We start from the raw sequence: 20,056 nt of genomic DNA on the forward strand, positions 1-20,056 counted from the left end.
GCTCTGTTGGTAGCATAATACAAAAATGTATTTTAGGGGAATATGTATTTCAGTGGAGTATCTCTGTCCAACTGAGACAGAAAAATAAAACTGAAGTGAAATTTAATGGTATTTAATTCCAGATGTCTCTGTTTTTATGTTGTTACTCTTGAAATAGTCTCTGGAAATATTAAAACATCTTTGTGGTTTCAGAATTTCAGTGAAGCTCAGGCTTGGTATAGTGCCTCCTTCTGTCAACTGACACAGGGTTTTTTTGCTGGGTGGACCACTCCTGAGAAAATCAATTCCTTCTTTCATTTAGAGATGCCTGGAATTAAAGAGGCATTAGGATGTTGAAGAACACAGATTAAGACAAAATTCTCTTTTTTCATGCGTAGGAGAGGTTTTTTTCATTTTACTGTTTCCCTTCTTTTCATAAGGATTCCTACTAAGTGTAATTGTAACATCAGTGAAAAGAAAAATAAAAAGGTTGCTGCTCAGGTGTCTGAAAGTGAGTTACTCTGATTCTTTTATTAATTTATTTTCTGTGTATCAGGAAAGTATGGGGAACACTTTTAAAATTTAACTTTCTAAAGTTTGGTAATGTTAAATAACTTGCTTTGTTCTTGTCTGTTAATTTAATTAGGGGTGAAGAACGTAGTGGTAGCGGGGACTTGGGACCATTCTAAAGATTGTGTATGCTGAAAAAGACGTTCCAGCAACAGTTGTGCCAGCGAAATGCCACATTTGGCAGAATGTGTTCATGATTGGCTCTTTCGGCCAACTCACTGGCCTGGATCTCCAAAGGCAGTCAGAGCCTAATTCCTTTCCAGAATGAGATTTATGCTCCTGAATGCCTTTGGGAATCCAAAGCACTGAGTCCCAACAAATTTCAGTGACAAAAGATATATTGTCCTGTGCATGGCATCCAGTGCCATTCACAGTGCCTCTGTGTCCCCTTCTCTGGGGGACACAGTTGCTCTGCTGCAGAAATGGGAAAGGCAGAGGTTGAATCAATTTTCAAACTGGCCATATCCTGCTATGTATTTGCAAGGATGAGGATTTAGATGGAGGGTAACAGCAGTGACTACAAACTACGCTGTTCCAGTGTTTCTTCGGAATAATTAAACCGTAGTGGGTTTGGAGGTATCCTGCAAGTAGCGCACCCCCGTCTCCATACAAATCGGAGGCAACCCGCAGTGGCTCTGGGCTTGATGTGGAAGGCCAGATTCATGGAGGTGTGAGTGGAGCATGCCACTGTCCAGCTGCCCTGGCACACAAATAAGAATGCTACCCCCACAACAGTGGAACAGGTGGCAATTATCATACAGCAGCTTGCAACCCTAGATTATTATTGTTTGGAGGGTAATCAACGTACACTTAGTAGCCTTGACGGGGTCTGTTGTCACTAAGGTATGTAAGGCAATGAAGTATGTACGCTACAAGTTAGTGTGCTGGAAATAACAGAGATTGAGCTGGAATTCCCTGTTGTTCTGAGGTGAGAGAGGGGATGCAGGCTTGTTCCCTGACTCAACGCTGTGTTTGTGAAAGAGGTGGTTTTGTTGGGTATGCAAGCCTCAGAAGGGCTTTGTGGATGTTTTATTGACGTAGACATTGTCAGTCCAGAAGAGTGTATGACAGACAGACTTTTAGAAATACCTGAATTTTTCACGTTCTGAAAGCAGACTCTGTCCCGAAGCTGTATACCAGTGAAAGGGATGCAAGCTGAGAAAATCTTGACTGTTGCCTGTGTAACCCCCAAATGAACATAGACTCTGCTGCTGGGAGATTGAAGGACTGGGAGAAGGCATTACATGGCAGGCTTGATGTCTTTGCAATGTGTGTGTCGTATCTGTAGTGTGACACTGCTCCTGGAGTAGGTGACCGTTTGTTGAAACAAGACAGCCTGAAAAGTACATAGCTAACGGTGCAACTGCCAGTGCATTCAGGTGATGGAAACTAGAAAAATTTCAGACAATAGCCTGACTGTTCCTGAGGGTGTAGTTGAATGAGATGCTGGTTTTGGCCACAAACCTAGCTTAAGAAGTCCCTGTGCCCCCCCCCCCCGTCCTGCTTTGCCATGTGTTCCTGCCTTGTGCGGTGGTTTGCTGGCTCCTTGCTTACATCCTAAGGGATAATTAGTTCAACAACTGGTAGTATAGTGTATCTGAAGACTATTCTAACCTTTTCTTCCTAATAAACGTCCGTGTGGTTTTAGGTAACTTTCTTGTAAGACTGGCAGTATGCATTGGTAAGCAGTTGTAAAAATAACTGCTTGTGTATTTGTAGATAGAGTAAAATAATGTTTTTAGTGGCATTCATAGATTACTGATTTTGATTTTAAAATCTTGAATAATTTCTTTATTGTGCTCTGGAACCTTTTCTGGCTATGTGAATTATTTTTTTTAGCACAAGAAGCAGCACACTTGTGCCAGAAATCACAATAAAAATGTCTTATCATTCATATAGTATATACTTCATTAATGCAATATGATGGGTATTGCAAAAGAGAGCCAGCAACTTGAAAACAACTGTTGTATTATTAAGCATACACAAAATTATACAAGTATGTGCGACAAGAATACTGTGGTAACCTGATGTCATTGTGCACCACAGGTAACTACGGTCATCTGTGGATACAGAAGTTGATTTTGTCCTCTGAAATAAAATGCTGTGGGAGCTAACATGTGGCTGGGGTGGGACTGGAGATTGCAAGAGCAGGAAGGCTGGTTACCCCTGCCAGAGAAGGGAGCTTTTTAGTAGGTTTGGAAGCCACCCATGGACATATGTAGCCCAGCTGTTTTCTGCACAGTGGTTGTGATGGAGTGGTGTAGTAAGAGTCATATTATGATGTGCTGGCCAGAGCACCATAGCTTCCTAATATCTCATTGAAACTTGAATATTTTGCTCAGCTCTGTGAGTATGTGCCCAAAGACCAAAAAAACATATTGTGTATAAAAAAAACCCCACAAAACAACAAAGAACCCAAGAGCATACTACTTCCTGTCCAGTCAGAGAAGCCCCAGGTAGTATTGTATTTAGCACTACATTTTTGCTTATCACACCTGAGCAACTACGTCCTACATTTGAACAATATTTACATTTATAGAGGTGTTTCCTAGTGTCATCTCCAAAAGTTTAAAATGCTTTTAGACTGGTGAAAAAATGCAGTACTTCCTGGAAGGCAAGAGAAAAATGTATGTCGTGTGGTCTTTGATTTCCAAATTTAAATACATTCTGTGTTGTGCCTGCTCATGATTCATAGTGTCTTGCCTAGCTGCAAGTAGTTCCCTAAAAGCATGGTTCTGTTGATGGAGAACCATATGTGTATGCAGATGCTGTATGTCTATGTAACCTGCTGATACTAACCATTTCTTCATAATAGTCGCTTTATTTTCTTTGCTATGAAAATTGTTTCTCATTTTGTATAGGTAAGGCCTTCATAATAAAAAACGGGTGCATAAAAAGAGAAATATCTTGTGTCTGTGTATGTGCTTGTCGCCTCTTTTAGAAGAAGAGTGAAAATCTGCCCTTAATCTTGTTTCCTGATTTAACCCAGAAAAGGTTTGTTCTGGTGCATGAATGCAGAACAGAGTGCCAGTCGGGTGGCGCAGCAATGGGTGAGGGTTGTAGAAACGGTGAGTGGGAGTGTGGCCAACAGGTGTAACGTATTTATGACCATAGCAGAAGAAAAGGGTGAATAATGGATGGAGGGTATTTGCCAGCTCTTTCATAACATAAAGGAAGGTGCTTGCCAGAAGTGGAAGGTATATCAGCCAATGCTGAAGTTTATTCATGATCGTTTGTGCCGACCAAATACTCCTTCCTCTAGGAATGACATGTGTTGGCAGGAAATGTCTGGTGGTCTGGCTAGGTATTGAGCAACTGCTGGCTTCTCTCCACTCTGCTACACTTCATGTCATCATCCTTGCCGAGGCCAAACATCTTTCTTTTACTTTGTTCTAAGGAGTCTTTCTCTTTCATCCCAGGACAAGAGCTGTTCACAGTAGTTACGGAGGAGGGAGCACTTTGGGCATCTCCTTGAGAGAGCACCCATGCTCGGACACCCAGACGCCACGCAAGTGGGAGGCTCTGGGACTCATATTGTTCCTCTAACTTGTGGTCGACTTACGTCAGCCTCCTTCCCTTTTATCGTAGTTGTCTCTTCCTTATAATGTCAGAGCTTTGCTCTCCCCTTTCCTCTTCACATATGGCTCTTCTGGAGAGCCTCATGTGGAGAGCCCCCGTCCCGCACCTTGTTACAGCATGATGGAATTACATGCCTTTCTCTGGAAGCAGGCAGCTGCATGAGACCAAAGTTTGCTTTTAGTAAATAATCAGCAGGAGCAGAAAGAGGTAATAGGAAGAGATTTTGCAGTGAAGACCATTCTAAGCTTTTATAAGTGGATTTCCAGGACTGTGACCCTGGAGCATGGATTGAAAAGAGCTACCGGAGAGGTTAGGCCTGAAGGGAACGCTGCGCTGTGGGACTGCGTTTTTGGAAGGCTGCCGAGGCAGGTTCAGGTACACGTGCATCTGCGCTGCCGCTGAAGTGAGAGTAGGATTAGGTCACTCCCAAAGGGGAGTTACAATGCCTGAAAAAATTAACACAACTTCTGGAAGTAGACTAAATTAAATAGAAGTCTAGCAGACAGTGCTAAAAATGGTGCCTGTTACTACAGCTTTGTAGCCTCGGCCACTTCCTGGAAACAAACCGCTCCTTTCTCAGTGTGAAAACTTTTAAGTCTTTTAAGCAAATAAGTCAATGAAGCTATATTTAAACATCAAATACAGAAGTAGAGAGACAGTGGCATGCTTGTTAGCATACAAAAAGTTAGATTAAAGAGCGATTTTGTGTTAACTTACTTACATGCTTTGCTTTCCAGTACCGTCAGCGCAATTCAGCGTACGCGTACGTGTGCCCCAAACGTGCAGATCGATGCACACGTGCGCCGGTGCAGGCAAATCGGAGCGGTTAACGCAGGACTATTACACCACCGAGAAAGCGGTTTGATTCCGTGCGCGGAAGGCCTGCGTGAGAATTACTGGCGGCTGGCATCAGTCTCCAGGTCTCATTGTTGTAGATGAGAGAGTCGGCCTCGATGGTGCTTGGCACGGGAGGCAGGGAGGGAGGGAGGAGGGAGGGAGGGAGAGCGGCGGGGCCGGGGGGCACCGAGGAGCCAGTGTGCTGCTGCCACAATGGCTGGCACAGTCAGAGGGCCGCTCACCAGTGGGTATTGCCATACGCAGTGATGCGAAGAAGCATATGCAAGCAACAGAGGCAAGGGTGAAACAAGAAAAACAAAATGCGCCGTAAATATCTCTAGAAAGAGCTAATGACTGATAAACGTGCTGAATAGAAGCAGCAGAAATAATTTTTGTGGATTAATTTGTATCTCTGTTAATTCAGCCAGTCTCCTCTTCACCAACATTTACTTAATGATTCCTCTTACGCTTTCCGTCTCGGTCTTTCTCTTTGGTGCCCTACCCGTAATCCTCTTCTGTAACAACACTTAACACTTTTCATAGTGTTTCTGGAACGAAAATGTTTCCCAAACATTAATGAATTACTGTTCACAAACAACCCATGGACAAGTCTTTTTTTAGATGTATTCATGCTGTAGATGTATTCATACTGTGCTGTGGCTAGACTTGGAATTGTTTTACTGTGTGCCGTAGCACCTATGCTGCAGATAGGTACTGGGGGGTCTTCTCAGCTCAAGTGGGGCTCGGAAGAAGAAGTGGGGCTAATCCCAGGTTCCTCTCAAATATGGAATTAGGAGACATTCTGAAGAGTCATGATAGTCAGAACAGCAGAGCGTACTGTGTATAGCTTTTGGAAATGCTAAAATAGATTATCATGATACACAGTTGTGATGCAGATCCAAAATCTGTCACGATATACTTCAGATTTTGGATGTAGCAACATTGTTCTAGTGAATCCAAGAGGAGAGGAAGTGTTGGAGTGGGATTAGGAAGAGCAGCTCCTGCGTGCAGGCCACCTTTCCCAATTTCAAGCTGCGCATTATATGTGCAAGCATTAAAAGTTGTACTGACTTTCTAATAAATCCAGAGAACGAGTGCATGGCAAACAAGATGCAGTGTTTATTTCTGTGCTTAATTTGAGGGCATCATCTTCCCAATGAAGTCGAAAAAAAAACCCTGAACAAAAGATGACTGTTTCTGTCTAATTCATGAAAGCTCTGCAGTTGTAACCTTTTAAACAGTTATTTAAGATGTGTAAATTTCAAATCTTTTTTTAATGGGGTCCATAAGTGACATAATAAATGTTTGTTTCCACGATACGGTGCATAATGTATTTCACAAGCAGTTACTGAAATGTGATAGGTTGAGTACATGAGTAGCGTGTTTTATGCAAGTACAGTATGTTAACACGGTATATAAGAGAATTAAACAAGCTGTAATTTAATATAGCTCTAAAGCTCTATAAAGCTATAGGGGCAGAGAAGCTATTGTCTTTCAGAATTAAAGTTCTGTTTAAGTATTAGCAGGAGGACAATTATTTGCTGATTTTCTATCAAAATTCTGTTGGAGCGCCTCATGTAAAAATTGCAGTTCAAGTCAAGAGAGGTTTGAAACTAACTTAGTACATCGATTAAATCCGATTACATGGAGGTTTTTAAAGGCAAAGGAATCCCTATAATATTATTTTAAATAGTTAACATACAGTGTTTCAACAGGGGAAGCGCTGATTAGATCACCACAAATCTATTTTATGCCATCAGGATTGCTGAGGGGCTTATAATTGTGTTAAATTTTCATATTACTCATATTCGCACATTAATGAACAGATGCATTGTTACTATTGGGATTTTGCCATTTGGCCTTTCACATCTCTAATCGTGATTTCCTACTGAGATCTTTACCATTCTCGCAGAAATCCCGTCATTGATACATGGCCGTCCATCGCATCCATTATTCCCCGCTCGTTTGCCGCAGCTCTCCCGGAATCACCGGCGGAGTCAGGTTGCAGGGACACTCGCTGTGGTAACGCGAGTCCCGTAACGCGGCCGGGGACTCCGCCGCCGGCTCTGGAAGATTTTTATTGACGAAGCCGCCCCCCTCACCCCCCCCCCCCCCCCCCGTAACGTAACGCGGGGCCCCGTCCCGGCGCCGCTCCCCGAGCGGCTGCCGCGGTGGCTCGGCGCGGTCCCCGCGGCTCCGCCAGCCCCGGCCGCGGCGGGGGGGGGGGGTCGGCGGGGGCCGTGCCTGTGCCGCGGCCCGGGCGGCGGGGCCCCGGCCGCCCCGGCGAGCGGCTACTGTAGCTTTAACGCGACAAGTTAGACAGAAGACTTCTGTTTCTTTACGAGCGCACCACGGCGAATATTTTGTCTAGCTGCAGGGGAAAAGCTTTGTCGTGGACTTTGCTGACAATAGACTTAAAAGTAAGACGGGCTGCTTTTGGTGCCTGGAGGCTCTGGAGCCTATTGTCAGCTCACAATGGATTTCTATTGCCGCATTCCTGCTTTGCAAAGGTTTGTTAGCTTTTAATGACTGACAGCCCTCTACTGCAAATACCGCGTTTGCTCTGGCCTGTTTACACGCTGCTAGAGAATTTTTAGAAAAGCGCAGGGGAAGAGAGGAGGGGAAAAAAAAAAAAAAAGCAAGCGGCGGCGTTGATTTGACCTATTCAGATATGTTTGGCAAAACGGTTTCCTTCGTGGGTGCTCACGGGGGACGCCCAAACTTCCGAGGTAGCTGTGCGAGTGCTTAGAGCGCGGCGGCACCTCCGCATCGTCAGCCCCGGCACCGAGATGTTCGTCGCCCGGCAGCTTCTGCCCTCTCTTTCGTTAGGATTTAATTGCAGTTGTAGGGTGTCTGACAGAAAACTTGCGCTCGGGCAGTCCCGGGTGCCCGAGCCGGCGGTGAGCGCAAGGGGCGACCCTCGCTGCCAGAGCCGGCCGCTCCCGGTTACAGCGGAGAGAACGGGAGCGTTGCAACGTGTATAAAAATGTTAACGGGGGCGGGGGGGGGGGGGGATAAAAAGAATCTCCTGCGCTGTAAGTGGGATCCGGCCAGTTGGTGGGCTGGCAGCGCCCTGCGAGGGCTGCGCCTCGGCGGGGGTGTCTGTCTGTCTGTCCGTCCGTCCGTCCGTGCACACCCCTGCGGGCGAGGCCCCGGGGGGGGCGGGTGTGTGGAAACCGAGAGGGCATCTGTGTGCCCGTGTCCCTGTCGTTATTTCTGCCTTAACTCGGCACATCGCGGGGTTGGTTTAACGGGAGTTCGGGCTCGCTCGGTCCGCGGGGGGGGGCACAGGCTGGGGGGGGGGGGAGCCCGGTGAGAGCCCGCAGCGCTGCTTCCTCCGAGCTCCGAGTTGGGGCTTCGAGAAAGGAGGCAGAATTAGCCAAACAAGATAATGAAGGTTGCTCATAATGGTTTTTACTGTGGGGAAAATTAACCAGTTGCTAATAATTGTATGGTCTCTAGGCCAGACGGTCCCTTTGATAAGTTAACATGTACTCCCTTTATGCTCCTGGTAGGGGGTAAACAAATGCCTGAACAAATACAAATACACATAAACACAAATGTGGAGAATAGCAGTATATGTCTTAGATCCAGATAATAAGTGTGGGTATTGTTATTTAGATGGCGCATACTGGGACACTTATCTTTTAGTACACTCCATTTTCTAACTGAATGCAGTGCTAATCGTGGGATTGAAAGCTATTGTAATTGTGTACCCATCTAAATGCTGACAAGAATATACAATTACATTGTTTGGAATTGAGTTTAATGTTCGCTGAATTTTATTAGCATTTATATTTACTTATGCATTAAAATTCTACACAAAAAGAGGTCAGAATACAAGAGTTATAAATATCAGACCCATCCACACCCTCGCTGCGTTTTTCCTGAAAATACTGAACAAATATATTTTATTTTATTTTATTTTTAAAGGAAGTGATAGAATCTGAAATGAGCAAATAATGGGTTTCCATTCTAAGCAATGCCTTTTCTCCCTCTGGATTTTGCAATCTTTTAAAGCTTTTTTCATACCCAACTTTTTATTATTATTTATAATGTGCATGTTACCGGAAAATCTTTCCACAGTATGCTTACCACCACACGATGTTTAAACACACATTATAAAGTGGATGTAATTGTAAACACTCAGAGGGATATAATTACATGTAGCAGATTTAGGAGCTAATTCTTTGCTTCTCTCTCTCTCTCTCCCCCCCCCCCCCCCCCTTTACTCTGCATTTTATCAACATAATTATTTTTTGACTGCAGACTAACACCCAGAAATTGACAGGCATCCATTATAGGCAGCAACTTGTTCACCAAATTGAAAAACAATGAACTGCAGGTTTATATATGCCCATTGTCATACAGAATTACCGGGGCTTTGTTCCACAAGAGGAAAAAGCTAATGGTTTTGAAACAGCAGGTGACAAAACACATTCTTTTTTTCTTTTTTTTCCCCCCTTTTTTTTTTTTTCCCCTCCCCTCTTATCAGTTTGTTGATGAAGTCATTACGAACTGGGGGCCAGAATAGGGTTGGCCTTATTTTTAGCAGATAGACTTTTAATGAGTTCTATTGTGGAGACAGTCATGTTGATTTGCTTACATTTTTTTTCCCCCCCCTTCACTCAGAAACTCCCAGTATTGAAAAGCTACTATCAAAGGACTGGAAAGACAAGCTTCTTGCCATGGGATCAGGGAACTTTGGAGAAATAAAAGGTAATGCTGTTTCTGTGCTAAAGCAAATTGAGAATGAATATACAGCTATCACTGGCTTTATGGAACTTTGTTTGTTTGCTTCTCTTCCCCTCCCCTTGAAACACTGTAATTTGGCGCTTAAATTAAATGTATGCTCTCCATCTGTGATAATACAAATAAATGAAATGGTATATTGCCCTAAGTGAATGAACTTACGTAAAGCTTTTGTTGCATATATCGTTCTGTGTATAAGAGGACACTTCCTATTGCTGGATTGGAAAAAAAAAGTCAATTCACATATCAAACACAGGCTTGTGTGGGATCAGAGCATAGCAGAGCTCAGCTTCTGAAATCTGAGGGGGATCAGAAGTCCTTGTTAATTTTTGGACGGATTTTGATGATGTAGATTTTTTTGACTTTTCTGCGTGCAGGAGTTAAAAAAAAAAAAAAAAAAGCAAAGTTTGTGTAATGATACCTCTAGGTACCGAAATTAGCCAGTGCAGATTTTAAAAGACAGTGTACAACATCTGTGCACTAAAGCATGTTCTTTTAAAGCCATACTCCAGAAGGAAAATGACAAAATTTGACCACTCTCCAGCAGCAGTAGCTTCTGCTTTGCCAAGATATTTCCCCATTTTATGTATGTGAGGTCATTTTAGGGAACCTGTAGTTGTTTGTTTTCGTGTAATTTAATATTTTTATAGTTCTTCTTCAGTGTTTGTGATGAGGAACCAAGTCAAAATGTATGTGTGTCAAAAATTTTAGTTTCCAGAGCAGCCATTGTCACTCTGAAAAGAAACAGCGACTCTGATTCTTCTCCCATTTATATCAGTGTACATCTGGAGTAGCAAAATCCAAGCCAATGTTGTTTCGGAAATGTGAAAGTAGAATGAGATTAAAATTAAACCCTTCTTTTATGTTTATAAACTAGGTTTCGTTTCTCTCCATTATTTTTGGTTTGTTTCCTTACTAATGGTGTTCCTGATACCGAGATCCTCGTTCAGGCAGGCTCCCAAACCCTGTGCCTGATAGGTTTAAGGGCCTTCTGCACAAGAGATGGGCAGTATTCAGTAAAGGATACAACAAGACATGCTCTCAGAGGTTAATGTATTGGTACGCGTGCAAAGACAATGTTATTTTAATTATATGTGTCTTCCAGCTTGTCACCGATAAGCCACCAGCATTAGTTTGTGCTAGTCCACTGACTTACGCAAGTAGGAAAGTATGCCACTTGCTTCCCCTAGCTTCTCCCTAAGAGGCTGTAATTCAAAAATATATATTCATTACATATGTAGAATAACTTTATAACAGAAGAGAGTGCTTCGGCCCCAAATAGGCTGAGATATTATTATAACAGAGGGCCAAACCCTGGGTTCTTTATTTCCGCTGAGCACGTTTTCTCCATGTGCGTAAAGCAACAGGTCGTAAAGAGGTAGGGTAGCCACTGGGCTTCTCTGCGAGTGCTGGTTTTTAAAAGCATATTGTTTGAAAAGAACATCACCGCCTGCCATGAACTGCTGCATCTTTAAGATGCCCAAATTAGACGGGCGGTTTTCATACCCGCTTTTGGGTGTGTATTCCAGCAGTTCTTGCATGTAGTTTGGAGCCTCTTTAACCCTTGGTATGCTGGAGCCTTGAGAAGGACTCCCAGTGATTCACCTCTGCCTTTGGACTCGGTAAAGCTGCTCTGAAAAGTGCAGTGCGTCGAGAAGGCGGTCTGTTCCCAGTCCCTATGATCTTGTTCTGTTGGAGGGCAATCTTTTTTCTCCCTTCCTCTCTTCCCCTTTCACAAGCTAAACTTGAAAGCGGCAGCAGCAGCTATATGCTAGCACGAAAGAAATTCAACAGTCCTTTCAGTCTTGCCTGGGGGGAGGATGGGGAGCAACAGCAGAGCCTCAAAGAAGAGTTTGCTTTGCTTTAATTTTTGTTTTTTAGCTTCATATTTTGAACACAAGTCGAGTTATTGTTCTGTAGCTCTGTTCAAAAGCCTCACATCTGAGGCTTTTTAGTGCAACTGTGGTGTCTATGGTTGGGGGCATGGTTATTAGGTGTTTGGATCAGGTTTGGCAGTAAGCTGTGAAAACAGGCACTGGTTTATTTTTCCTACTGACTGCCGTGACAGTTGCAATTATTGTCCATTGTTCCTAGGTGGCTAGAAAGGAGGGAGGATACAATAGAGCATTGCCCTCTGGGGGTAAATGAATTTGACTTACAGGTTCTTGGGGGGTCAGGCAGGCCGATTATTTAGCGCCCAGGAATGCGGTTTTCATGGCACCGCCGGCCATGAGCGGCCAAGGAACAATGGCTCAGCTGTACTGCAGCTGTATTTAGCCAGGCAACATGAAAGGTGTGCAAGTTGAGCTGCTTTATACTTGCTTACGCGTGTACAAACACACATATATTATGCTGGAAAATGTTGTTGTCCGTCTATAGGAACGTAGGGTTATTAAGTTTTCCAGTTGTGATTTTTTAATTGACTTCCCTCTGTATTTGGCCTGGCAGCTGCATTTTTTTTTCCTCATTTCTCTATTAGTGATATTTGGAAACCCCGCACAAGTAGTGTCTTATTATTAATACAGCCTGGAATGCGGACAGCACTAGAAGCTGTACTGCCCAACTGTCTTATGCACTGAATAGTTTTTTCCGTTTAACTGTTCAAAATTTCATTGTGTTTTTCATTAGATCTGGGGGAGTTTTAGTACGTCATGTGCTAAAGTCTCAGCACTAGGCTACATATTGTTAATGCCCAAGTCTGTGTTATTACCATTGAGTTTTATTCTCTGGGAGAGATTAAAAGAAAGGGAGATGAAGCGGAAGACTTTATTTTCTATTAGTGTTATTTCTTTTAAGTTAGAAAGCAGTAATATTTTATTAAAGATAGGGGAGTTGGTGAATGGCTGGAAGTCACCAGACTCCCATGTTTTGTACTCGGTTGTTCCTCTTAGCTGCTTTGTTACTTTGGGCAGCTACTTTAAGCCCCCCTTTCTTCATCTGCATGCCTGTAAAAATGGGAGAACCATCACAGAGTATCTGCAGGGGTCTAGCTGCAAACTTCAAGATCAGAGTTAGAATGATCTATATATGTCCAGTTACTAATGGAAAAGGAAATGTAGTATTTCATTCCAGGGCTTGACTGAAAGGTACTGTAATGGAATACTCTTATACTCTAAAATGGGGCAAAACCTTGAACCTTTCATGTCTGTAGAAATTTCAACTCAGATGCCTCGGTTTGTTTAGAGAGGTAGTCTGGGGCTAAATAAATTTTGGCACTGGAGATTTCTTAAGAAATTTTGTTTTGGAATCCATGGAATTTTTACTCTGTTCAAAACAAGTCAGTCTACAGTAAAGCCCACAAAACAAAACATGCCGTTAAATTGAAATATTTTAAAATAAAGCTGTAGAACTGTGTATTGAATTGGTTAAAGCCTGTTCAAACTTACTTATATCCATCATATTCAAGAACAGGGCTCAGAAGGCCTCTGGATTATTCATGGATAATGCAGTTTATTGGATTCAGTGGAGCAGAGAGAACTTCAGGTCTCTAACTGATCATCTGCAGGAAGGAAAATTATACCCCCTTCCTGCTTTCAGCATAGCCACCTGATACCTGTGCATTGCAGGGTGAAAGTGGTTGCTTTCCTCCAAAGCAACATTACCGACTGCAGCCGATGCAGCATGTAGGGCGGGCCGTTGATAGGCAAAGGTGCAAGAAGTGTATTTCCGTGCTCTTCAATGTCAGCAGCCATCCCTATACTTAGAAAATGAACATGACATTTCTGTTTCACTGGTGCTGGGCCTCCTCTGAGCAGACTCCGGGAACGGTGCTGGCCCCCCGGGTGGCCAGGCACCTTAGGAGGTGAGGTGCGCAGCCCTGCTAACGCTGGTGTGGGTGAAGCAGCTTTAACCACGATCAGAGCTCTTTTTACAACTTCCTTGGTGTACACAAAGCCTTTCTGCTAATCTTGTCCATCTCTCGCTTATCGAGAGTTGTCAAGAAATAATAATACATATTTTATATGTTCTCCACTTAGCTGATTTTGAATAGGTGTGTGGAACAAAAGTCTGAACTGACTTTTGTTTCTAATCTTTCTGCATTGGTCTTCTGTTGAAGTGAAGGCATTGTTAACAATGATTGCGCCTGAATCTCCCAAGAAAGACTGGGCAAGCCTGAACCTGATTTTTTTTTTTTTTCTGTTTGAAAGTCCTTTTCTGTTGTACAGGTTCGTTCCTAACCAACTCAGGTGAAGTGTTTTCTGCACTCACTGTGAAAGGGATCATCATTAGGGTGAAATCAGCTCTTCATTGTATCCACTTAAATCTAGGTGAGTCCAAAGACTGTACTGGAGTAACCACAGGTTTATAATTGAAAGCAAGATTAGCCCACCAACCCTAATCTTTAATGCACGATAACATAGCCATTTGTTTTGTGTGAGAAACTGGGTTCCAAGTTACGTGCAGTATCAGTGCAGGTATTACACCAAGCTGTGTTTGATGTGCGCTAGAGCTGTGTTTGCTGAAGACTCTGAATTTGCTTGTATGTTCGGAAGATGGGGCATGAGAGAGTACGCAGTGAACGGTCTTACGACTGCCAATAATGGATAAAGGGAAATAATCCATTCAGCGATACTATAGCTCATCAGAGCCCATGAATTAAAGACATATGTTATGTAGATTCAATGTATGGATTAAAACGGATAATCTGGTAGGTGACACACAGAATCTTGAGATAAGTGGGCTATGCAGATTCGGTATATGGATTGTGACGGATAATTCCATTTAAGTAATGCTGGACAAGTTGAAGACAAGTAAGCTTCGGGTAGCGCTCAGGTTATGTGCAGTAATCCAGTGAGTGACACTTTGGATCGCATAATCTGTAAACTGAAGACGAGGAAACTGGGGATTCTGCATTTAGATGTGGACAGGAGGAAGGAGGGGGAAGGGGGAGAGAGATTATTCGTGGGGAATACACTGGGTTTAAACCTTTGACTAATAAAACACAGATCCCCAGGAGATCTGTGAAAGCTGCACACTTTCTTAGGAGCTGTGTGAAGTTTGCCTTTGCAAATTAATGGTTGAAAAACGTTTACAAACTTGTGTCAGATGTGGACGTTTTGCATTATTTTTTGTGGCTAGTATTGTATTTGGAGCGGGGAGAGAAGGAGGGTGAGAGAGTCATAAGTGAAGGAGGTAAGAGATGTCTGGTTGTCGGCTTTTAACTGTGATAAATTCAATATTTATTGCAACCTACTTAGTATCTTCTTCTCTGTGTTTATTTTTTGGGGGTGTTTTAATAGTAGCAAATTGCTGACAGCTTTAGTCCTTTGTTAATACTTCCAAAGTGCTGGCGGGGGGGGGAACCTGCGCAGTGGCATGCAGGGGAACCTAAGTTTTGAGAGGAAATTTGGCAGCTGCTGGAATAGTGGAGGTTGATCACAATGCAATATGATACTCTCAGGCTGCAGAGAAGTAGACAGTGCCAATTGAGCCACACCAACGCAGAACTTCTTTCAGGCCAAATGAAAGCCTGAAATGGAGACTGTGACTGGATGGAGCTGCTCCTATTTGACCCTAGAATGGGAGGTTAGTTGAGGGTAGTATCTGTGGAAGGAGGGTTGGAGGAATCTTTTTTAAAGCATGTAAAATGCAAAAAACCCATGAATTTGTGAAAAAGCAGCAAATTCGGGCTGTTGCAGATTTGTATTTTTTTTACGTAAAGGTACTTAATTTGATCAGGAAAAAATCAAGTTCTAATTAAATCAAATACAACTTTTATATTTAGGAAGTGATTATTAACAGAGAAACTAGAATAAAATCGAACTAATTAAGTAGTAAATGCCAATGGCTTTATTTTGTTTGAACATACGGAGGCCAAACTACTATATTTAAAAATCGTTCGGAGGGTTGGATGACAAAAGGGACCTAAAGCAGTTCTTTGTACTAAAATTACCTGAAAGATGTGCTGATAGAGATGAATGTTGCTGAGCTGCAACTACCAGTTTGTCAAAACAAAGCAAATATACATACACATGCATATTTCTTACTGTTTTTCCTGCTGCTGCATAAAATTCCAGCAGCAAATGCTATTTCTCTAGCCTAGTTCTAGCTTGTTGTCTAGACAGTAAAACAATGAATAACCTCTGAGAAATAGTCTCAATACAAATGTTGTCTATTCCTTTTGTAACCTTGACAATAAGTTGCTAACCTGGTTGAATACCAAGCTTTGTTTGCAGTCTACTGTACCAAAACTTTTTCTGACAGCAAATAAAGAATACTCAGTGACAACTTCTTTCCAGCGTTGCGAAACAGTAATGTGCTGGTCTGTTATAGAGCAGACGGCTAAGTTTTTGTCCCCACAGAATATTAATTCTTGAGGGTAGTAATGGCAAAAGATGGTAATTGTTCATCATTTGTTTTTATTCATTCTGCAAAGTCTTCCACTGAAACCTAAAAGATTAAGACTGTCCGTATGCTGAAATAAATAACTTCCTTCTAGCTTGCTGTTCTAAAAAGGATTTTTGTTTTTCAAACAGAGAAGATTCATTGCATAAATCTGTAGTTAGAGGCAAATCAGTCTGAATTCTGGGCTTTTCTTTCCTTATTTCTTTTTCTGGTGGCTGTGTCTTGCTGAGTAAAAAGCAGTCAAAGTTTTCTTTTATTATGCTGACTTCCCATATCAATCAGGTGAAGTAATTTAATTTAGCTAGGTGGGTAGTTGTAAGTGATGGCAGTCATTGTGTAGTAAAGTTGGCTTAAATACTTAATGAAAAATGCCAATTTTTAGATGTTTATGTCCTGACAGCTCCTAGATTTACTGGCCTGAAAAGCTACGTGCCAGTCCATAATAAAACACTCTCTGAGGTATTGATTTGGGAAGCATCAAGGAAGTTTGCACACGTGCACAAGCCCATACCCACACCCACCCACCAGTATAACCAGCAAGTACGTAATTTAAAGTATATACTCATTGCTTGGTCACAAACATTTGACATTTCTGTTCAAAGACAGAGGAAAGAAGAGTTTAAATTCTGAACTTACCTCAGCCAGTTAGATCTGTTTATCAGACTTTGTTTCCTGAAGGCACGTAACATCAGCTCCCCATTGCCTCACATATACACCTTGGGGTGACGTCAGCAGCACGGCCGTCTGTGCAGCAAGGGGAGAATACTTCTCTTCAAAATTACTGTGTTATAAATAGATTTTTTTAGGGGGGGTATGACAAAGATTAGTTTGCTTTTAAGTAGAATACGACTAGGTGGCCTGTCTATTTTACTTTCCTGATTTCCTGACTGAGCACAGTAATGTTGGATTTGGATTTCTAACGTGGCAGAGCAAAGGTAAAACTGGGGTGGGGAGTATAGAAAGAAAAATAGTTGACAATGGGATGAGAATGAAACTCAAGAAAAGATACTTATTTTATGGACTGCTGATGTTTCTATTTTTCCTTTGGATATAATAATATTAGTGCCAGTAGGAGTTTAATTCTTCTGAGGACAGCTTAGTTAATAGGCTGTTCAGTTTGAAAAACCTCCTTCTCGGCTCTTTTTCAGTTTTGTATGAAAACTGTTACGTCCCTAGCTTAAAAATCACACTGAAAAAACACACCACTGCAGGAAATACTTGGAGGTGACTCAGTTTTTAGCTGATGTAGGGGTTGTAGTTATGGCCTCATTACACTGTTATATCAGAGTAAAGTTACACAGAAACTGTGTTGTGGCATGGTTCTGTTGCTTGGTTAGTTGGATGGCGTCAACAATTGTTTCATTCATAGGGTCCCTTTGGCTAGAACCCTACCTGGTATCAAACTGGGTCAAGCAAAGATGTAATTAATCTATTTTAATGTGTATCCCTGTTAAAGTCAGTGAGGACATTCTTGGCTTTAGTGAAATAGTTCTAGTGGTGACTTCAGTGAGGCCAGCAATAAAATGGCTTACGGCACGTAAAGTTAAGAATGACTTAAGGCAAGTTGCTAAAAACTTCATGCCTTCGTTTTCTCTTAAAAAGAGTAACGCATACCACTACCTTTCTACCTGCTCAAAGTCTTTAAGAAGATCAATTAGCTAATGCTTTGAAATTAAAAAATGCTCTATACTGCATGCTCTAATTATTATTATACATCTTAATGTTATTTGAATACGGAGTACTTCAAAATATTCTTATTTCCATTTAATGTTCCCCCCCCCCCCCCAAAGCTTTGCAGATACAGGAGGATTTTTTTTTTCTTTTGTAACCATAGTTAATGATATGAATTTAATACAATATTATTGTGTCTTCCAGGCTTTGTACTTGCACATTGTTTTCTTTGATTTTTCTTTGAAAGACGGATACTGACAGTTCAAAAGCTATTTACGTAATTACTTTGATAGTAAACTGACTCGGGGGATAAATTTCACTGTCTGTATGGGTGTGCTTGAGTGTGCATGTGAGCACCCCTGACTGATAACAGTCCTAGCAGTTTAATTGAGACATGTCAGAGGGATTGAGGACAGCCTTGCCACGTCCCTGCCCCTTGCAGAACACGCTGGCTGCCGCGCGGCTGCAAGTGGATCCGTAGGCTGGCTGCAAGCAAACATTCTCATTGCTTGAGCATTCGCAGCAAAAGCTTAAAATGACTGTTAAAGAAAATATTGGCTTTCCTAATTTCTCATTTACATTCTCATTCTGTCTAATAAATTATAATAAAGTATTTACTGTTTTGATTGCAAAAGCGGTTTCTCTGCCTTTTTTTTTGCTTTGGTTCTGTTTTGGGTGGATATGCCAAGGTTTCTCCTGCTCGTTTTCTCACTTTAAGTGTGTCATTTGGTCATATTGGTGTCTTCATTCTAATGTTTATTAAAATGTTACTGTCACTGCCAGTCTGAGACTGTGAATCAGAACTAAGAATGTGTAATAGTTTATTTCACATTTGAGTAAATTTCTTTTACTACTTAAACACTATTATGGATAGTGTTGATCTGAGATGAAGTTTAGGTTTGGCGATACAGAATGCCACTAATTTGAGTCTTCTTTTATTGCCATCTGCTGTGGGTGTTGCATCCACAAACATGGGTTTTTTTTCTTTCTGAATCTCTTTTTGTGGTGATAGAGAATAAGCTGACGCATCTGGAAAGCATCTTTTCTTGGGCCATTCACTATATCAACCCGTAGTATATACTTTGATGCTCTCTTGCCTGAGTTGTTTTGATAAGTTGTGAAAAATCCACATTTTGCCATTGCAATGATAAAGTACAGAGAGAACAGTATGAGCACCTACTGCAATCTCCTGAAAGGCAGGTGGCCTGGTGGTTAAAAGCTGTGTTAAACATAAACTGTGCAATATCTATTTGTTGTGGATCTGACGGTAATTAAGAGTAATTTTTGAGACAGCCATTGATGTAAGCCGCTGTCCTTTTACTCCTCACTCAATACCTGTGTGAAGTGGTCTAGCTTGCTGTCAAGTTGTACACTGCAATAATGGGCACTTGTTTTTTCTCCCAGCCGTGGTGCATGGCTAGCGTGAAAGCACTGCAACCATACAGATACTCTGCGTAGAGCACGGGCCAGCTCCAGAACCATTCACAACTCCGTACTACTTGGAGCAGCTCTAAGTGAGTTTAATAACGAAGCGGCTGAAGGTAGCTGCTGGGCTGGTGGCTTACGCTTACTGAGGTTTGCACCGCCTCCCAAGTTCTAGCAGTGTTAGCAGCCGCGGGGATAGTTCATTAATTCCGAAGTAGCGTGATTTAAGCAACTGTCTATGCGGTTGGCGTTGTAGTTACTTAAAATACTAACGTGTTTTGCCCTGTAAGCTGCAGAATTCTTAAAATGGAAATCCTTCAGCTGCCAAGACAATTCACACGATGATAAAGGTTTTGATCTCATGCAGGTTAACAGAGAGAAAATAGTAGTGATAGGACAGACGTCCACCATCCTTGCCTACCCACAATCTACAGCATCTAGAAAGGGATACAAAAATGGCAACTGGTGCTCTAACTCTGCAGTGCGTTTTAATATAGCAGAAAAAATTCCTATCACTGAATGTACTTACATAGTACATTCAACAACTGTTGCCCTCAGCTCGCTATAACGTAAATAACGTCAAGTATCCTTTGGCCTTCATTTGTTATGCAAACTAAGTAATTTATGAATGGCAACTGTGAAATGGCAGGTTTGCTGGCCATTGCCACGAAAGAAATTATAGAAAAGGTGCGCTAGGTAATAAGGATAACATGAAAAATACCAAACTTAAACTAAATGCAAACACTTTACGTTATGGTCAGGACAGTCTGATTCAAGTACTTTTCTTCTCTTTAATTTTCACACTTTCATAAGCCACCAGTTGTCTGCAAGAAACCTCAAAACTACCTGTGATTGATCATCAGTGGGGCTTATATGGATACATGGGTAAGGCAAGGGG

At 42.2% G+C, this 20,056-nt stretch overlaps 1 protein-coding gene across 9 annotated transcripts in view; it reads left to right on the plus strand.

Moving 5' to 3' along the window:
• SOX5 (SRY-box transcription factor 5) overlaps positions 1 to 20,056 on the plus strand; it is a 291,945-nt gene that overhangs the window by 122,281 nt on the left and 149,608 nt on the right. For all 9 annotated transcript variants that reach the window (XM_075051376.1, XM_075051377.1, XM_075051378.1 and 6 more), the window contains one exon: positions 9,598 to 9,684. In XM_075051376.1, coding sequence (XP_074907477.1) covers positions 9,598 to 9,684 — 87 coding nt within the window. The remainder of the gene's footprint in view (positions 1 to 9,597; positions 9,685 to 20,056) is intronic.

Source organism: Buteo buteo, chromosome 19 (assembly GCF_964188355.1).
Source record: "Buteo buteo chromosome 19, bButBut1.hap1.1, whole genome shotgun sequence".
Taxonomy (NCBI): Eukaryota; Metazoa; Chordata; class Aves; order Accipitriformes; family Accipitridae; genus Buteo; species Buteo buteo.